Source organism: Lissotriton helveticus, chromosome 5_1 (genome assembly GCF_964261635.1).
Source record: "Lissotriton helveticus chromosome 5_1, aLisHel1.1, whole genome shotgun sequence".
Taxonomy (NCBI): Eukaryota; Metazoa; Chordata; class Amphibia; order Caudata; family Salamandridae; genus Lissotriton; species Lissotriton helveticus.
In genome coordinates, this window is record NC_136065.1 from 1,255,005,697 (window position 1) to 1,255,020,464 (window position 14,768).

Below are 14,768 nucleotides of genomic sequence, written 5' to 3' on the forward strand. Positions count from 1 at the left end.
CATTAAATATACATGTCCTACTTTTAAAATACCATGCACCCTTCCCCATGGAATTTTAACTTCCTACCTTAGGAGCTACCTGTAAGTATTAAAAAGCATTTGCATAGCCAATAGGTCTCACCTATGCAAAAGATATAGTCTTTGCCATGTTGTGCAGCATAGCTAAAATACAGAATGGTAAAAGAAAGCCCAGTCACGTGGCTAGTGCTGACCTTGTCATAGAGCTTTTTAAAATTTCTTTGGAAGGTGAGGGGGTCGCACAGACAAAGGGAGGGTGGATGTGGCGAAAGAAGCAACACAGACAGGGGTGGTAGGTAAGGAAGCGAAACTGACGAGGGGTGGGAGGGGACTAAGCAACAGGGTCACTAGGGTGGCAAAAATAAAGAAAATAGTCCCTGAATCACAGCAAGCAGTGGATGGAGAGGGGAAGGACTTGGCCCATGCACTATACAAAAGAACAGGAAGTGACATCGGCAAGTGCTTGTCAATTAAGAGGCATCAAATAGGAGTGACAATAAAGCCAACTAATGGTAAGTAATGGGCCAGCTCCAAGCCTTTTACAGTAAACAATACGTGTTGCAGCAACAGCGCATGTGCAGTTGGCAGGCGAGACCTAAAAAGGTTTGACATTTATACTTTCACATTGCTGGGGAGGTGCTGCCCTGAGGGCGCCACGCAAGGCAAAAAACTAGACATCTAAAAAGTGAATCTAGTAACATAGATATCGTCCTTTCTTCTCTTTCAAGTGCTCCATTACTGCATTGTTAAGTTTCACTACAGCTCTTCCCACTGTTAAAAATGCTCCGCTCTTGTTATTTACCGATATTCACCCTGCTTGGCACATACTTTAATTGGAGTCAATATGTTCAGTGGAAAGATTCTTAATTTCATTTGTATTTATTTTTGACAGTAGTCATTTGTATTTGTGCTATTAGCTAGCATGGCAGAACCCCCATGGCTGGCACAATACCGATTTTCAGTACTGTGCTTTCTTATAAGAGGCCTGAGCATTTTAGGATATGTAGTATTGTTTTGCAACATATGGCCTATTACAGCATATACCATTGAAATGGTAGTGCTCAAGACAAGTATCTTGTTGACTTGCAACGTGAACCTATTTATTGTAACATCTTTGCTAACTATTCAAGTATAATACCTTCTGATACTTGAACGTGCTATAGCGTAACATAGTTTTTGTGTGTCGGCTACCTTGTGCGTATAGCACACAGAAACCACCTAATGCCAGCAGTATATAATTAAGTATCTATTGTAAGCAGTAGCCAGAAATTAAAGTGAGATGTTTTTCTTTAAAAAAAAAAAAAGAACAATTAAAGACAAATTATTAGCTAGGGCACACTTGGCACACTTTTGATATTATGCTTGAAAAGCTTACTGAGAGCATTAAAAAAACAACGAAAACAATTGTATAATAATTCCACTTCAATACCTTTATTTTTACGACCGGGAAAAAGTGAAAGCCCATATTTACACCAGGGGTTTTCACTCATTGTTTAAAATTTACAGAATAACTAAGGTGCTAAGTGGCATAAGTATGGAGTGCTATGTAAATGTAATTGCAAAACTATGTGATTAATAATAGTCTTGGCACATTTGGAACATACTTTAGAGAGGAGCCTTTATGTTCACTTTGGGAACTGCATAGCTAGAACAGCTTTTTACATTTCTTACCTCTTAAGTATAAGCATATACCACTGCCAAAAGAACTGTTCTTCAAAACACACCCTTATTTTCTGGTTCCTTACATTGTTTAAGAAAAGCTTCTGAATTAAACCTGTGGTCCATAAGCAAAATGTGTTCCAAGCGTCTGCTGGAAGACATTTGAGCATGTTGTTGCACATTTGAGCAGATCCCTTATGCATTGTGATTGTCTGCACCCGGCGCACCTTTTATAAGGTGCGCAGGGTGCAAACAATCACAATGCGCCCTATTAGGATGTATGCACTACCCTGGGGGCAGCCGCGTACTTGCGCTTCCCTGGGGACATGTGAAAACATGGGGCAGCTGCAAAGGGACACCCCCCCCCCCCCCCTGCAGAGGGCTGCTCTCAGGGAGCGCACTGACAGTGCACCACCTTTGAAATGGTGCACTTTTAGTGTGCCTCCTGAGGGCTGCTTTGACTCTGCACCAGCATCTGTAAAATGGTGCTGGTGCAGTCAAAGGAATTCCATCATATGAATAGGGCACGCCCCCATGCAAATAAGGGAACACCCTTTGAAGGTGTGCTTTAAGTGCGCCAGCACTATTGATATTATGAAAGGGGATGCAAAAGCGTTTGCGACCCTTCTATAATACCAAAGTTCCCCGGGGGCATGCAAAGCAGGCACAAAGGCCCATTGCACCCCTGGGGCACTTATTGTAATACGGCCCCAGGAAGAGTAGGGCAGCACACAGCGCAACATCGAGTCGGCATCATAACAACTAGACAATTCGAGACAGAAAACATGGCAAGGCAGCAAAAGAATTGGGAGACAGATCAGTGAGAAGTTGTTTAAACTGAAATATCCCACCTTTGTTATGCAGACCTGCCAATTCACACAGTGCCACTGTGTGTCAAACTAATTGGGCTCCCTTCACACAGTCACCCACCCGGTGAGGAGCCAAACTCACATGGTTGCAAGGAAACGAGCTAAAAACCACTGTAAATAGTGGCTTTCCAGCTCGTTTTTAGAGGCAGCAACCAGCTGATGCCCATTTAGAGGCGTAACAACACCCCAAGCCATCGGCAGCAGCCTTGCTGATCCTTTTTATGGAGGGAGGGTAGGGGATGGGGGGCTTGATGAGGGCCAGAGTGCCTCTTTGGTAGCTTTTGACATGAGGCCCGCCCCCTCCAAGACCCCTCCCCTCCTCACACAGTGATATTGATTTGTAAGTTGGCAGATATGGTTATGTGACATAAAAACACCAATTGTCAAGAAATCCCTATAATATCAAGCACTTTTGGCATGTTGGTAGGCGCAATCAAAGAAAGTTGTTGGCAAGAAACCTCTGTGCATGAGGAGGCGGCGCAAAGATTGGCGAACCTGTGATGGAGCGGGAAGGGGTAAGAAATAATACCTTAATTGTGTCAAAAGCAGCGGGCATGCACTGATTAAGCTGACTCCATCTGTGTTTGTGCCTTGCTCCATGGAAGGGACATTAGGACTTTGCTGGCCAATTAAGGAGAGTGTCACTGAAGCCAACAAATGGTAAGCAATGGGCGGCTCCAAGCATGATGGGATCCAAGCCCTTTTTGATAACAACTGCATCTTGGGAGTAGTTGGTGGAACAATTAGTGCTGCAGCCCATGGGTAGCATTTAATTTACAGGCCCCAGGTACATGTAGTCCCATTTACTAGGGACTTATAAGGAAAGTAATTGTGCTAATTAGGTGTATATCACTTGTATCATGTTTTACAGGGAGAGCACAAACACTTTGCCACTGGTTACCAGGGGTAAAGTGCAGAGTTCTACAGTCAACAAAAATAGGGTTCAATAAAAAAGCAAAATAAATCTCAGGTGACCCTGCAGGAAGTGCAAATTGCACACACATAGCTAACTAAAATTTTAGGAAAAATTTGCTAATCTGTTACACATCTCTCAAAATATTCTCCGGCCCTATGTTAGGGTTTGATTTTGTTTCATGGCATAATGATTTTACACAGCAAGAGGCAACTGATCAGCAACTGACATTGTGGAAGCTATGTAATGGCTTCAAAGCCTCAGTGTTACCATCCAGACACAATGACATATTAAGTTACAAACATTTGTGTTATCTTATTGTCAACTGATGCCAGAAAAGGTGCAGGAAAAATATGACCGTAAAAATCCTAGAGCCATTGAACCTTGGTGATTGCTTAGGGCTTCACATGGAAGAAATTCTTTGAAGAAACATCAGGTCAGGCAATCAGTGAATACCAAAATGTAGAGAAAAAGGAAAAAAAACTGAACATATTATACTCTGTTCCAAAGGGCCTGAAAGGACTTTCATATTTCTACTAGTAATAGCAACATCATATGAACTCCAAAGTCTGTTTTCTCAAGAGCTATTAAAACTACTCTTTTAAATAGAGAGGTTTGTTGCAATACTGAGTTAAGCTGAAGCTAGTACAACATCTCACTCTCCTTCTGGAAGTTCAAGTCTCAGAGTCCGATTTCACCTGCGAGAGATGGGCGGTACGGTGGTACATATACATTGTTCTACCTCCTGTTCTCTATAGAAGTGGTGGATTCAACTGATATTGCCGATTTCGTGGGTATCTTTTTGACTATCCCTAATATAAAGTTTGACAAAAGTGCATGTAGTTTGTTTACAAGGTATAGAGTTTTGAGGACCAGAACAATCCCACTTCTATTCTGTCTGTATAGTCAAGAAAAGCATAGACCTTTAAGGATTAGAGTGATAACACTGCTGTTCTGCCTGCATGGTCAAGACGAAGGATGGAGAAATCCTTTGGCTAGATGGTGTGAGAAGTGAGAAGTGGGGTGGAACCAGATTTCAGTTGCCACAAGGAGATGTTTCTTCTCTTGGATTGTGTCTTCTAGTTTTATGTGGTATGCCTTTACTGATCCGCAGATGTGAAGATGCATGATGTCATTTAAGTTAAACAGAGGTAGTGCTATTTAAATTACATTGTTTGGTTGGATTGATTAGACAGTTTTCAGATTTGGGTTTTGTATACAGTGATAAGTATGGAAAAGCTGGTTAAAATCTATACTTGCTCAGCAGAGTTTGCCTTTTATTCCAGTAGGTGCTAAATCAGCCACTTTTGCCTAACATGGCTTGGCTGCTCACCCATAATTTGGAATTTTTAACACATCATATTCTACCTTGATTATTCCTGCTAAGGATAAATTAACTACAAATTATACTTATGCAAATGTGGTCAATTTATAAATGGAAATACTTACCTACATTTCATGGTAAGCCTATTTGTTGTCTGGCTCCCGGATCACCCTTGCTCTTTAAGAACGATCACATGAATTTAGTTGAGGAAAGAAACATAACCCACTAGGTTCCCCTGTATAGCGCTACTACTTCAAGAACAGCAAATAATCGAAAAAGGAGGAAGCTCAGGGCACTCATAAAGAAGATAATGTTGGTGGAATTAATGGAGGATTATTGTTCATGTGTGTTTTTAGGTGTCTAATAAGACCTTCTCTTCGACTGAAACGTTTGTTGCATTTAACACAATGATGAGGCCTTTCCCCTGTATGTGTTTTGTAATGCCTATGAAGACTTTCCCTCCAACTGAATATTTTATGACATTTGGTACACTGAAAAGGTTTCCCTCCCAAATGTGTTCTTTGATGTCCAATAAGGTGATGTTTTTGACTGAAGCTTTTCTCACATTCAGTACATTGATATGGTCTTTGTCTGGAATGTGTCCTTTCGTGACATATGAGATGTCCCTTGTGGCTGAAGCTTTTGTCACATTCTTTACATTGATAATGAAGATTCTCCAGGGGTATTTGGTCTTGTACTCTTTGTTGTTCAGCAAAGCTAAAGTTCTGGTGTAAACCTTTCTCGCTATCTGGCAATTTGGCATAAGATCCCCAGTTTTTATGTGTAACTGCATGACTTTCATAAGCCTGTGTGTTCCACAAATTACTCTCACAAACATTATGTTTCTGAGACATCTCACCTCTGAGGGTTTCTTGACATACACTTGAATGGTTCTTGGTACCAACACTTGTTTCACAATTACTAAATGATTGAACTCCTAGATCCCCTTGAGTTTCTGACAGGAGCTGAAACCTGCCAGTTGTGGCCATTTTAGATGCTGGGGTCATCTTCATGTGGGCTTTTTCTATAAAAGATTTGCATGGAAGGGATTTCTGAACATATTTTACATAATCTTCATCTTTACTTTGTCTTATTGTAGTCTCTCCACCTCCTGGAAAAAGTCAAAGTCCAAATATTAGTTTTCTATTAAAGGTTCTAGAAATGGAACATTTTATTAGAGTATACACAGAATTAATATAAAATGGTTCACAATAATTGATTATCACTACCTTGCAAATACATCTTCAGGCATTACTCTAGTTTTAAGAAAGTGAAGGAGAGGATTGTGTTTATGCGTGGCCAACATTTAAATTATGCCGGCGTAATTTAGCATTATACTTGTTATAAGAAATTACATCACAACATGCAATTATTTACTGTGAAAGCACCTCACAGCAAACACACTGGAACAACAAAACTTTCGGTTTTTGCACCTTTTTAAGACCGAAATGCGTTCTTGCATCGAAAATTGATGCAAGGGCATATTTCAAGCTAAAATATATAGCTAAATGACAGATTTTATTTGACATAAAGTTGCAGAAATTTCACATAATTCCATGAAAGCAAATTACTATTCACCAGTGCTTGAGGATCCAAATGTACCTTGTGCAGTGCATTATCAGTTTTTTACAACAATACTTTTATAGGCTCAATGGGCTCTCTCTGACCTAATAATAGGTTTAAAGTATTTTTTAGCAATGAAGGTCTGTTACTTTTTTTTAAGCAGCCAGGTGACAATTTTGTGAAAATAACTTAGGAGAACAAGGGAATGGGTTCCTGGTCAGACAGTGGTCATCTTGCACACAGAGCCAGTGTGATGTGGATAGGTGCAGATTGCAATTACCATTGAAAAAGAAAAAAGAGAGTGACATGCTTATGGTGGTTTTCTGACATGATATCAAAGCCAGAAATATCAGGCAACAAAAATGTGTCTTATCTATACATATACAGGTAAGTACAAAAAGATCAACAAAAAATAGCGCTTTACACTAATATCGAAAAAATATATACAAAATATCAGTTTTTTAACATATATAGTTAAAAGTAGTATATCTTAAATATTTTAACATATAACATTAATAAAATGGGAATTAAACACGTTTAAGTAATATGTAAATATATATATATAAATATATACTATTTTAAACAAACAACACATATCTATGTATGTTTATATATACGTATATCATGTAAAACAATTTTACACAGTTTTTAAATTTATTATAATTTTCTGATTGTTTTTACATTAACTAGTATAACAATTATATATATATATATATATATATATATATATATATATATATATATTCACAGAAAAAACCATAGCTTGCAGGGGCGTTATAGTTAGAAATAATCATTTCAAAAACCTTATAAATTCACTTAAAAAACCACAGGTTTCAGGGACATTATAGTTTGCTGGACATTTCACACGTACAAAACCAGAGAAATTCATCCGTTATAGTTAGTTGAGCCAAGTATAAATCGTGCCCCCGCAATGCACTGCTGATGACATCACATATTACATCACTCATGACATTGTAAGTGACATCACTGATGACTTCACTGATTACATCTCAAATCACATCACTGATGACATCATCCAGTGACTGTGTGTTTCTGTAAAGTTTAAATATGTTTTATATATATTATACAGTGCAAGCACCCTGGCACTCAAAGGTCTAACCTTTATAAGCAAAACTACATTCCGTTTTCTCAATATGGCACTGACAACAAGCAGAGATGAATTTGTACAAAAAATGTGCTTTTTAATTTAAGTAGAACATTACATTTAAGCAAGACATTAGAGTATCACAATTTTCAAACAAGACCATAAAGACCCCTTATTCTTCAAGAGACATAACAATTGGAAGGCTAATTGTCAAAGACATTTGAGGCTCTATAGTCTATAGTTTATGCACCCAACGTAGTAGTGTGCATTTGTTACCCCCAGTGGCCCACAATCATTTGTTTTTTTGTCATATGCGATCAGGAAAATGAAGAGTATTACTTTGACTTCCCAGTCTGAGTATATATTGTTTTCTGAGGTGCGTTAGACACTACTACCGCTCCTTTGTATTTTGCCATGATGTTATATATATATATATATATATATATATATATATATATATATATATATATATATATATATGCCAAGGTGTCTTAAAGAATGAGTGGATGTATGACTGTCTGAATGGATGATTTAGTAGGTGCGTGACTAACTGTATAAGTGAGTAATTAAACGTGTCTTACTGAATGCATGGGTTGGGTTGGATTGGATTGGATTTATATTTGTATAGCGCGATAGCTACCCGCAGGCGTCCTAGCGCTTAAGAGTAACGGGTGTATATGGCAGGGACTGGTTATCTACTAAAAAGAAGGGTTTTTAATTTTTCCGGAAGATCAGGAGGTTGGGTTCTGATTGGAGGGGGATTGGAAGGGAGATCCAGAGTTTTGCCGCATTTACTGAAAACATCCTGCCTCCGCTCCTTTCTCTTCTGATTCTGGGAATGGTAGCTTGGAAGGTCTGGGCTGATCTAAGCTGTCTGTTAGGATGGTAGGGGGTGATCAGGGTGTGGTTTAGATTTGCTCCTTTCCTCCAGTAGGCATGGTGGACAATGTACATGCTTTTGAAGTTGATTCTTTCCCTCACTGGTAACCAGTGGAGGTCTTTAAGTTCGGATTTCACGGATTGGCGGCGGGGGATGCGCAACAGAGTGCGGGCTGCACAGTTTTGAATCAACTGGAGTTTTCTTAGGGTTAGTTGAGGGGCTCCTAGGTAGAGGGCATTCCCGAAATCAATCCGGGAGAGAATCAGGCCCTGGACCATGATCTGTCTGGCTTTGAACGGTAGGAGCGGAAGGATCTTCTGGATGAGTCTCAGGATGCCCATGCAGGTGGCAGATAGTGACTAAACTGTGTGAATGTCTGTATCAGCCTGTCTGTTGGTGTGTAAGCGGCTGCATAGGTTGGTGAGTAGCTACACGAGTGTCTATATGGGTTATTGAGTATTTGTATGGGTGCCTGCATGTCTGTGTGGGTGTGTGGGGTGTGTGTGTGTGACTCCCTGCATGGATGTGTGACTTGGTGATTCACTGGGTATATGGGTTCAAGAGTGCATATGTGAGGGGCTGTAAGGGTGGGTGAGTGCATGTATGGCTGTGTTGGTGAGTGAATGGCTGTCTCAGTAGTACATGTGTGAGTAACTACATATGTGAAAGGCAATATATGTAAGTGTTAGAGTACATAAATGACTATATGTGAGAGTGAGTGGTTGTGAGAGTGGCTGTGTGGATGAGTGTGTGCTTGTGTCAGTGACTGTATACAAGAGTAAGTATTTGTTAGTATCTGTATGAATAAGTGAGGTGGTGTGTGTATAACTGTATAGGTGAGTAAATGGAAGTGTGATTGATTCTTTGCATGACTGACTAGCTGCGTGAGTAACTCCATAGGTGAATGGAGGCATGTAAGTGTCTGTATGGGTATATGAGTGCATATGATAGTGGCTGTATTGATGAGTGACTGCATGTATGAGTGACTGTATGGGTGAGTGAGTGGATGTGTGTGTAGACTTAGGAATCAGTGAGTGGATATGTAGTAATTGGTATTGGTGTGTCTATGGTTTTGAGAATGGTAGACTGTATTTTAGAGTGGGTGTATCAAAGCTTATATTACGGTGTGAGGAGGTGCATCAGATTATCACATGGATGATGTCATCAGTGATGTCACTGACTATGTCATGAGTGATGTAATATGTGATGTCATCAGCAGTGCATTGCGGGGGCGCGAGTTATACTTAGCTCAACTAACTATAACGTCCAAATTTCTCTGGTTTTGTATGAGTGAAATGTCCAACTAACTATAACGTCCCTGAAACCTGTGTTTTTTTCAGTGAATTTCTATGTTTTTTTAAATGCTAATTTCTATCTATGCCTACATAGGTAGGAAATGTGCGGAAAGAGGAAGATATGTGCAAAAAGAAGCAAGAGAAGTGCAGAAAGAGGCAAGAGAGGTGTAGGAAGAGGATGAAAGGTACCGAAAGAAGAAAAAGAAATGCAGAAAGAGTAAACAGAAGTCCAGACAGAGGCCTACTTTGACTGTACCTTACAACAGACTCATACAAAGTACCCTAATCACTAATCCTCCCCGAAGATGTCTTAAGCCTCACTTTTCTCTTGAAGGTTCACAAATAATCGACTGCTCAGAACGTTAGGCCTAGCAAATACAAAACAGCAATCCTAAGCATATCACTTTTGTAAGTCAGACGAAGTTTGTGAAGGTATACATGCATGTCTACGCTATTACCTAGTGACATGCTAAATGAAAATAAACCTACAAACACTTGAATACCTGTGTTTCAAACAGCACAGTCTGTAGATTTGTGTAAAAAAAGGTGTATGCATTTCTTTCTGCTCACAATACAGGGCACATGGGTATTCAATAGTATATTTTAGGGGCTCTATAACACATATATACATGAGACATGTCTGCCTGTGCAACCGAATGACAGAGCAGAACAAGATTTGACCATCTATAAGAGAAGCTACCCGCTTTTTAAGCTACCATCTTCAGATGCATAACTCATGTGAGAATACATGTGCAAGTAGACATATACCTCAGTCACAAGAGCATGCAGACCTTTAAACTTGATAGCTTGCACTTCCCATTTGAATATAGAAACTGGCGAGAGAAGTACAGAAAGGAGCAAGAGAATTGCAGAAAGAAGGAACAGGAGTGCAGAAAGAGACAAGAGAGGTGCAGAAAGAGGGAAGAAGGGTACAGAAAGAAGGGCCAGAGGTGCAGAAAGAAGCAAGAGAAGTGCAGAAACAAGCAACAGAGTTGCAGAAAGAGGCAACAGGGGTACAGAAAGAGGCAAGAGAAGTGCAGAAAGATACAACAGAGGTGCAGAAGAAAGTAACAAAAGAAGTGCAGAAAGAAGGAACAGAAGTGCCATGTTTGATATATATATATATATATATATATATATATATATACACTCGCAACTTGCCTCGTCGCAGGGGGAGCACACACAGGCTGGTGCCACCAACGGGACCAAGGCAGTGTCCCGTATATTATTAACACAAAGTTCAGATTGATGGCACTCCACTCAGGGATTACTTTCAGCAGTATTTATTTAAATGGCTGTAAAGACCTACGCGTTTCGAACATCTCGTTCTTGATCACGGTAGCATTTTAAACAGTGAGTCCTTTTTCACTTTTTCAATATATACACACATTTTTGAACAATTCATTATGGGTCTTGTAGTTGAATTATCAACATTCAATTATATTTAAGTTACAGTCTTTTATGTACATTTTTAAACTGTCGACTAAACCATCACTGTTGGTCATTAGTGTGTTTTGTTATCATAGTTTGGAGACTGAGTGTCTTTAGGTGACCCTTGCATGTAAAGCTGATGTTGTTGTATTGTGCGTGGTTGTGAAGCTGAGTTCCAGTGTTATGTGGCAAAGCGGTGGGACGTTTATCCTATATGTATGTTTTTGTTTGCAGTGTTCTGCTGTGAATGCCTTCACTATCAGTAATATGACTACTGCAAATCTACAAATCGGATGATACGTTAGTGTTTCTAGGGCTGAGTGCCCTTGCCACCGCCTTAGATTGCCATGTGTTTACTGAACTTGTGTTTGCTATGTGAGGTTTAGTTACTAATACAGTGAGAATAGCCATAATTCATTTGAAGACACATACACCAGTTTTCACTTGTCAAGTTGTTACATCAGATCGAATTATAAGTATACATGAAGTTCCGCATCTGAATTGAGTCCTGTCGGTTGTGTAGTTTTGAATTTCATGATTAGTTTTGACTCCAGTCTTCTTAATTGTAATTTCCTGTCTCCCCCACGTTCATTTATGGGTATTGCAGCCAAGCCTGAGTATGTCATGTTTGTCCATGTGAATCCTGGATGGCTGGTCATATGCTTCGCCATTGCATAGGTAGGGTCCTTTTTCTGTATCGCCCTTGTATGCTCAAGAATGCGTTTTTTTAGGGGACATGTGGTGCTCCCAATGTATCTTTTGCCGCATTGGCATTGGAGAAGATATACTACAAAGGAGGTTTCACAGGTGATTTGTTGTTTTATTTCAAATTTTCTCCCTGATGTATGTTTTTCAGATTTTTCCCAGTTTTGCAGGCTTTACATACTAGACATTTTGTGAATCCTGTTTGTTTGGATTCTAGCCAGTCTTTATCTCTTCGTAAATCGAAGTGGCTTTGTACCAAATGATCTGATAGATTAGGTGCTCTTTTGTATGTGATCATTGGTCTATGTCCTATTTGATTCCCAATGTCTATGTCTTTTTCTAGTATGTGCCAGTACTTTGTCATTATTTTTCTTATCTTGAAGCTTTCCTTTGTATATTTGATTATCATTCTTGGCTGTTCTTCTGTTGGTTCACTTGGATTTGTTGTTTTGTCATCACTCGGATTTTTCCTTTTACCAAGTGTAGTTTTTTTACATGATGTTAACATTTCAAGTCTGTTTTTATACCTGGCAGCCATTTCTCCTCTTTTGATGTCAATCCTTTTGTATCCTCTCTGTTGAAAACGGATTTTCGTTTCTTCAAATTTACGCTCCATTTCGTTCTCTTCGGAGCAGTTTCTCTTCATCCTCAGTAATTCGCCATATGGAATGCTTTTCTTCAAACTCGTTGGATGAAAACTCTGTCCATGTAAGAGACTATTTGTTGCTGTTTTTTTGCGATGGACTGTGGTTTCCAATTTGTCATTTTTCACGTAGACTTTGGTGTCCAAGAATTCAATTTCTCTTGGGCTGATGTTGTAGGTAAATTTCAAGCCCACTTCATTGTTGTTTAGTATTTCAAAGAAGTTCTTGAATTCTTGTTCAGTAAATGTAAATGTAAATGTAAATGTAAATGTAAATGTAAATGTAAAAGTAAAAAAAGGTCGTCTATAAATCGGAGCCAGATGGCTACATTGGCCATGTGTTGTTGATTGTCTTCTCCCCAAGCTATGCACTTCTCCCACCACCCCATCATGAGGTTAGCGTAGCTTGGGGAAAAAGAAACTCCCATCGCTGTTCCGCAGCGCTGTGCATATAGTTTCGTATTGAAGATGAAAATGTTGTTGTACAAGCAAAGCGTTATCATCTGTGTAATCATCTTTGAATGTTCGTAGAGGTTGACTGGTCTCTGTTGTAAAAAGTACTGTATTGCCTTGAGACCTATTTCATGGTCTATGGAGGTGTATAGCGATACAACATCAATTGTAATTAGCAAATAATTGGGTTGCCATTCTATGTCAGATAGGATTCGTAGGAAGTCCCCTGTATCCTTAATGAAAGATGTCAGGGTGGGTACTATGGGGGCAATGAAGCTGTCTACATATGCTGACACATTCTCATATAGACTTCCACAGCTGGAAATTATTGGCCTGCCTGGTGGTTTGTTGAGTGTCTTGTGTACTTTCGGGAGAAAGTATATGGTTGGCATGATCGGATTTTCTACCATCAGATATTTTCTTTCATGTTCGGTAATTAATCCGGCCTTTTTCCAAGTTTCCAGTTTATTTCTTAGGTCGATAATGAGTTCTTTTATTGGATTTCTGTCTAGCAAAGTATATTTAGATGTATCTCCTAATTGTCTCATTGCCTCATTGATGTAGTCCGTTTTCTCTTGGATGACAATGTTTCCCCCTTTGTCGGCGGGCTTGATTTCAATGCTATTATTTGATTTCAGTGATTGTATAGCCAATCGTTCCTTGTTGTTTAAATTTTCCATTCCTTTATGGCTTATATTTGTCATTTTATCAATCTCACCTAGTACCAAATCGTAGTATATGTCAATTTTATTCCCCGGGTGCAGTATTGGGCAGAATTTGGATGGCGGTTTGAAGGTTGTTCTTCCTGGTTTGTTTGTAGTTATTGACATTTCCTCCAGGATTTGGGTATTTCCAATTTGAGTGCTGGTGGTTTCATTTGCCAAATCATATGCAGTGCGAAGTTGTGAAATTTCCTGTATGCGAAAGGGTTCTTGACCATCTCCCTCTTTGTCGCCTTGTGGATTAGCTGGGGGTTTGGGGTATTTTTTGAAGTGTTTCTTCAACTTTAGCTTCCTTATGTATTTATACAGGTCAATTTTTGTGTCTGTGATTTCCTGATGTATTTCCGGGCAAAAGGTTAGCCCCTTATTGAGTAGATCATTTTCACTCTTTGTGAGGGTGTGTCTTGATAGATTTATTACCAAGTCGGGCGGTTTCAGGTTCTTTCTTTTCATTTTTTCACTATTGTTCTGTTCGTTAGATTGTATCCGCCACTTTGGTTTGCGACCTCTCCTGGTTTTACGCCTTGTTTTTTTGACGGAAAGTATCCTCTGCCTCTTCCTCGTGTCCGGTTGGATCTTCCTGTTTGCGATGTTGATTTTGGTGCTAATTGCTCCATATGGAGCATTTGAAGCTCGTCTAAAAAATTGAACCTGTGATCACTTTGTTGTCGCCGACGTTGATCTTCCTCGCTCCAGTCTGATTCCTCTTCAGTGCTGGAGTTGTTATTTGTTCCTGTTGCTGTCGCTGATTGTTTCCACTGTTTTTTGTACACATCATATTTCTTGGCAAATGTGAAAATTGTCCCGAATTCATAATCGTCTTCGTCCCTTCTAAATTTGCGTTGTTTTCTCATTTGGACTTCATCCTCATGCTTGTCCAAATTTTTCTCCATGTCTGCCCTCATCTTACTGATGGTTTCTGGATCTTCCTGTAAATCTGAAATCATTTTTTCAATGTCAGCAATGGCTATATGTAATTCGCTAACATCAATGCGAGCGTATTTTATTATAATGAATAACATGTTCTTAGAGCATGCCATGTTATTCTTTCCCCATTCTTCCAGCATCTCCGGTCGTGTGTCTGGGTGATTGGGTAGCGTAAAGATCCTCAGTCCTCTTGGAACCATTTCACACTCAATGTATTTTTCTAATGTGATGATCTCCCATGAGCGCGATATTTCTTTGCGC

General features: G+C 39.5%; 1 protein-coding gene across 2 annotated transcripts in view; it reads right to left on the bottom strand.

Annotated features, from left to right (window-relative positions):
* Window positions 1–1,429: 1,429 nt before the first annotated feature.
* The window catches only part of LOC144755272 (uncharacterized), a 159,442-nt gene continuing 146,103 nt past the window's right edge, over window positions 1,430–14,768 (bottom strand). For both annotated transcript variants that reach the window (XM_078644039.1, XM_078644040.1), the window contains one exon: window positions 1,430–5,894. In XM_078644039.1, the coding sequence (XP_078500165.1) occupies window positions 5,080–5,894 (815 nt within the window). In that variant the 3' untranslated portion in view covers window positions 1,430–5,079. The remainder of the gene's footprint in view (window positions 5,895–14,768) is intronic.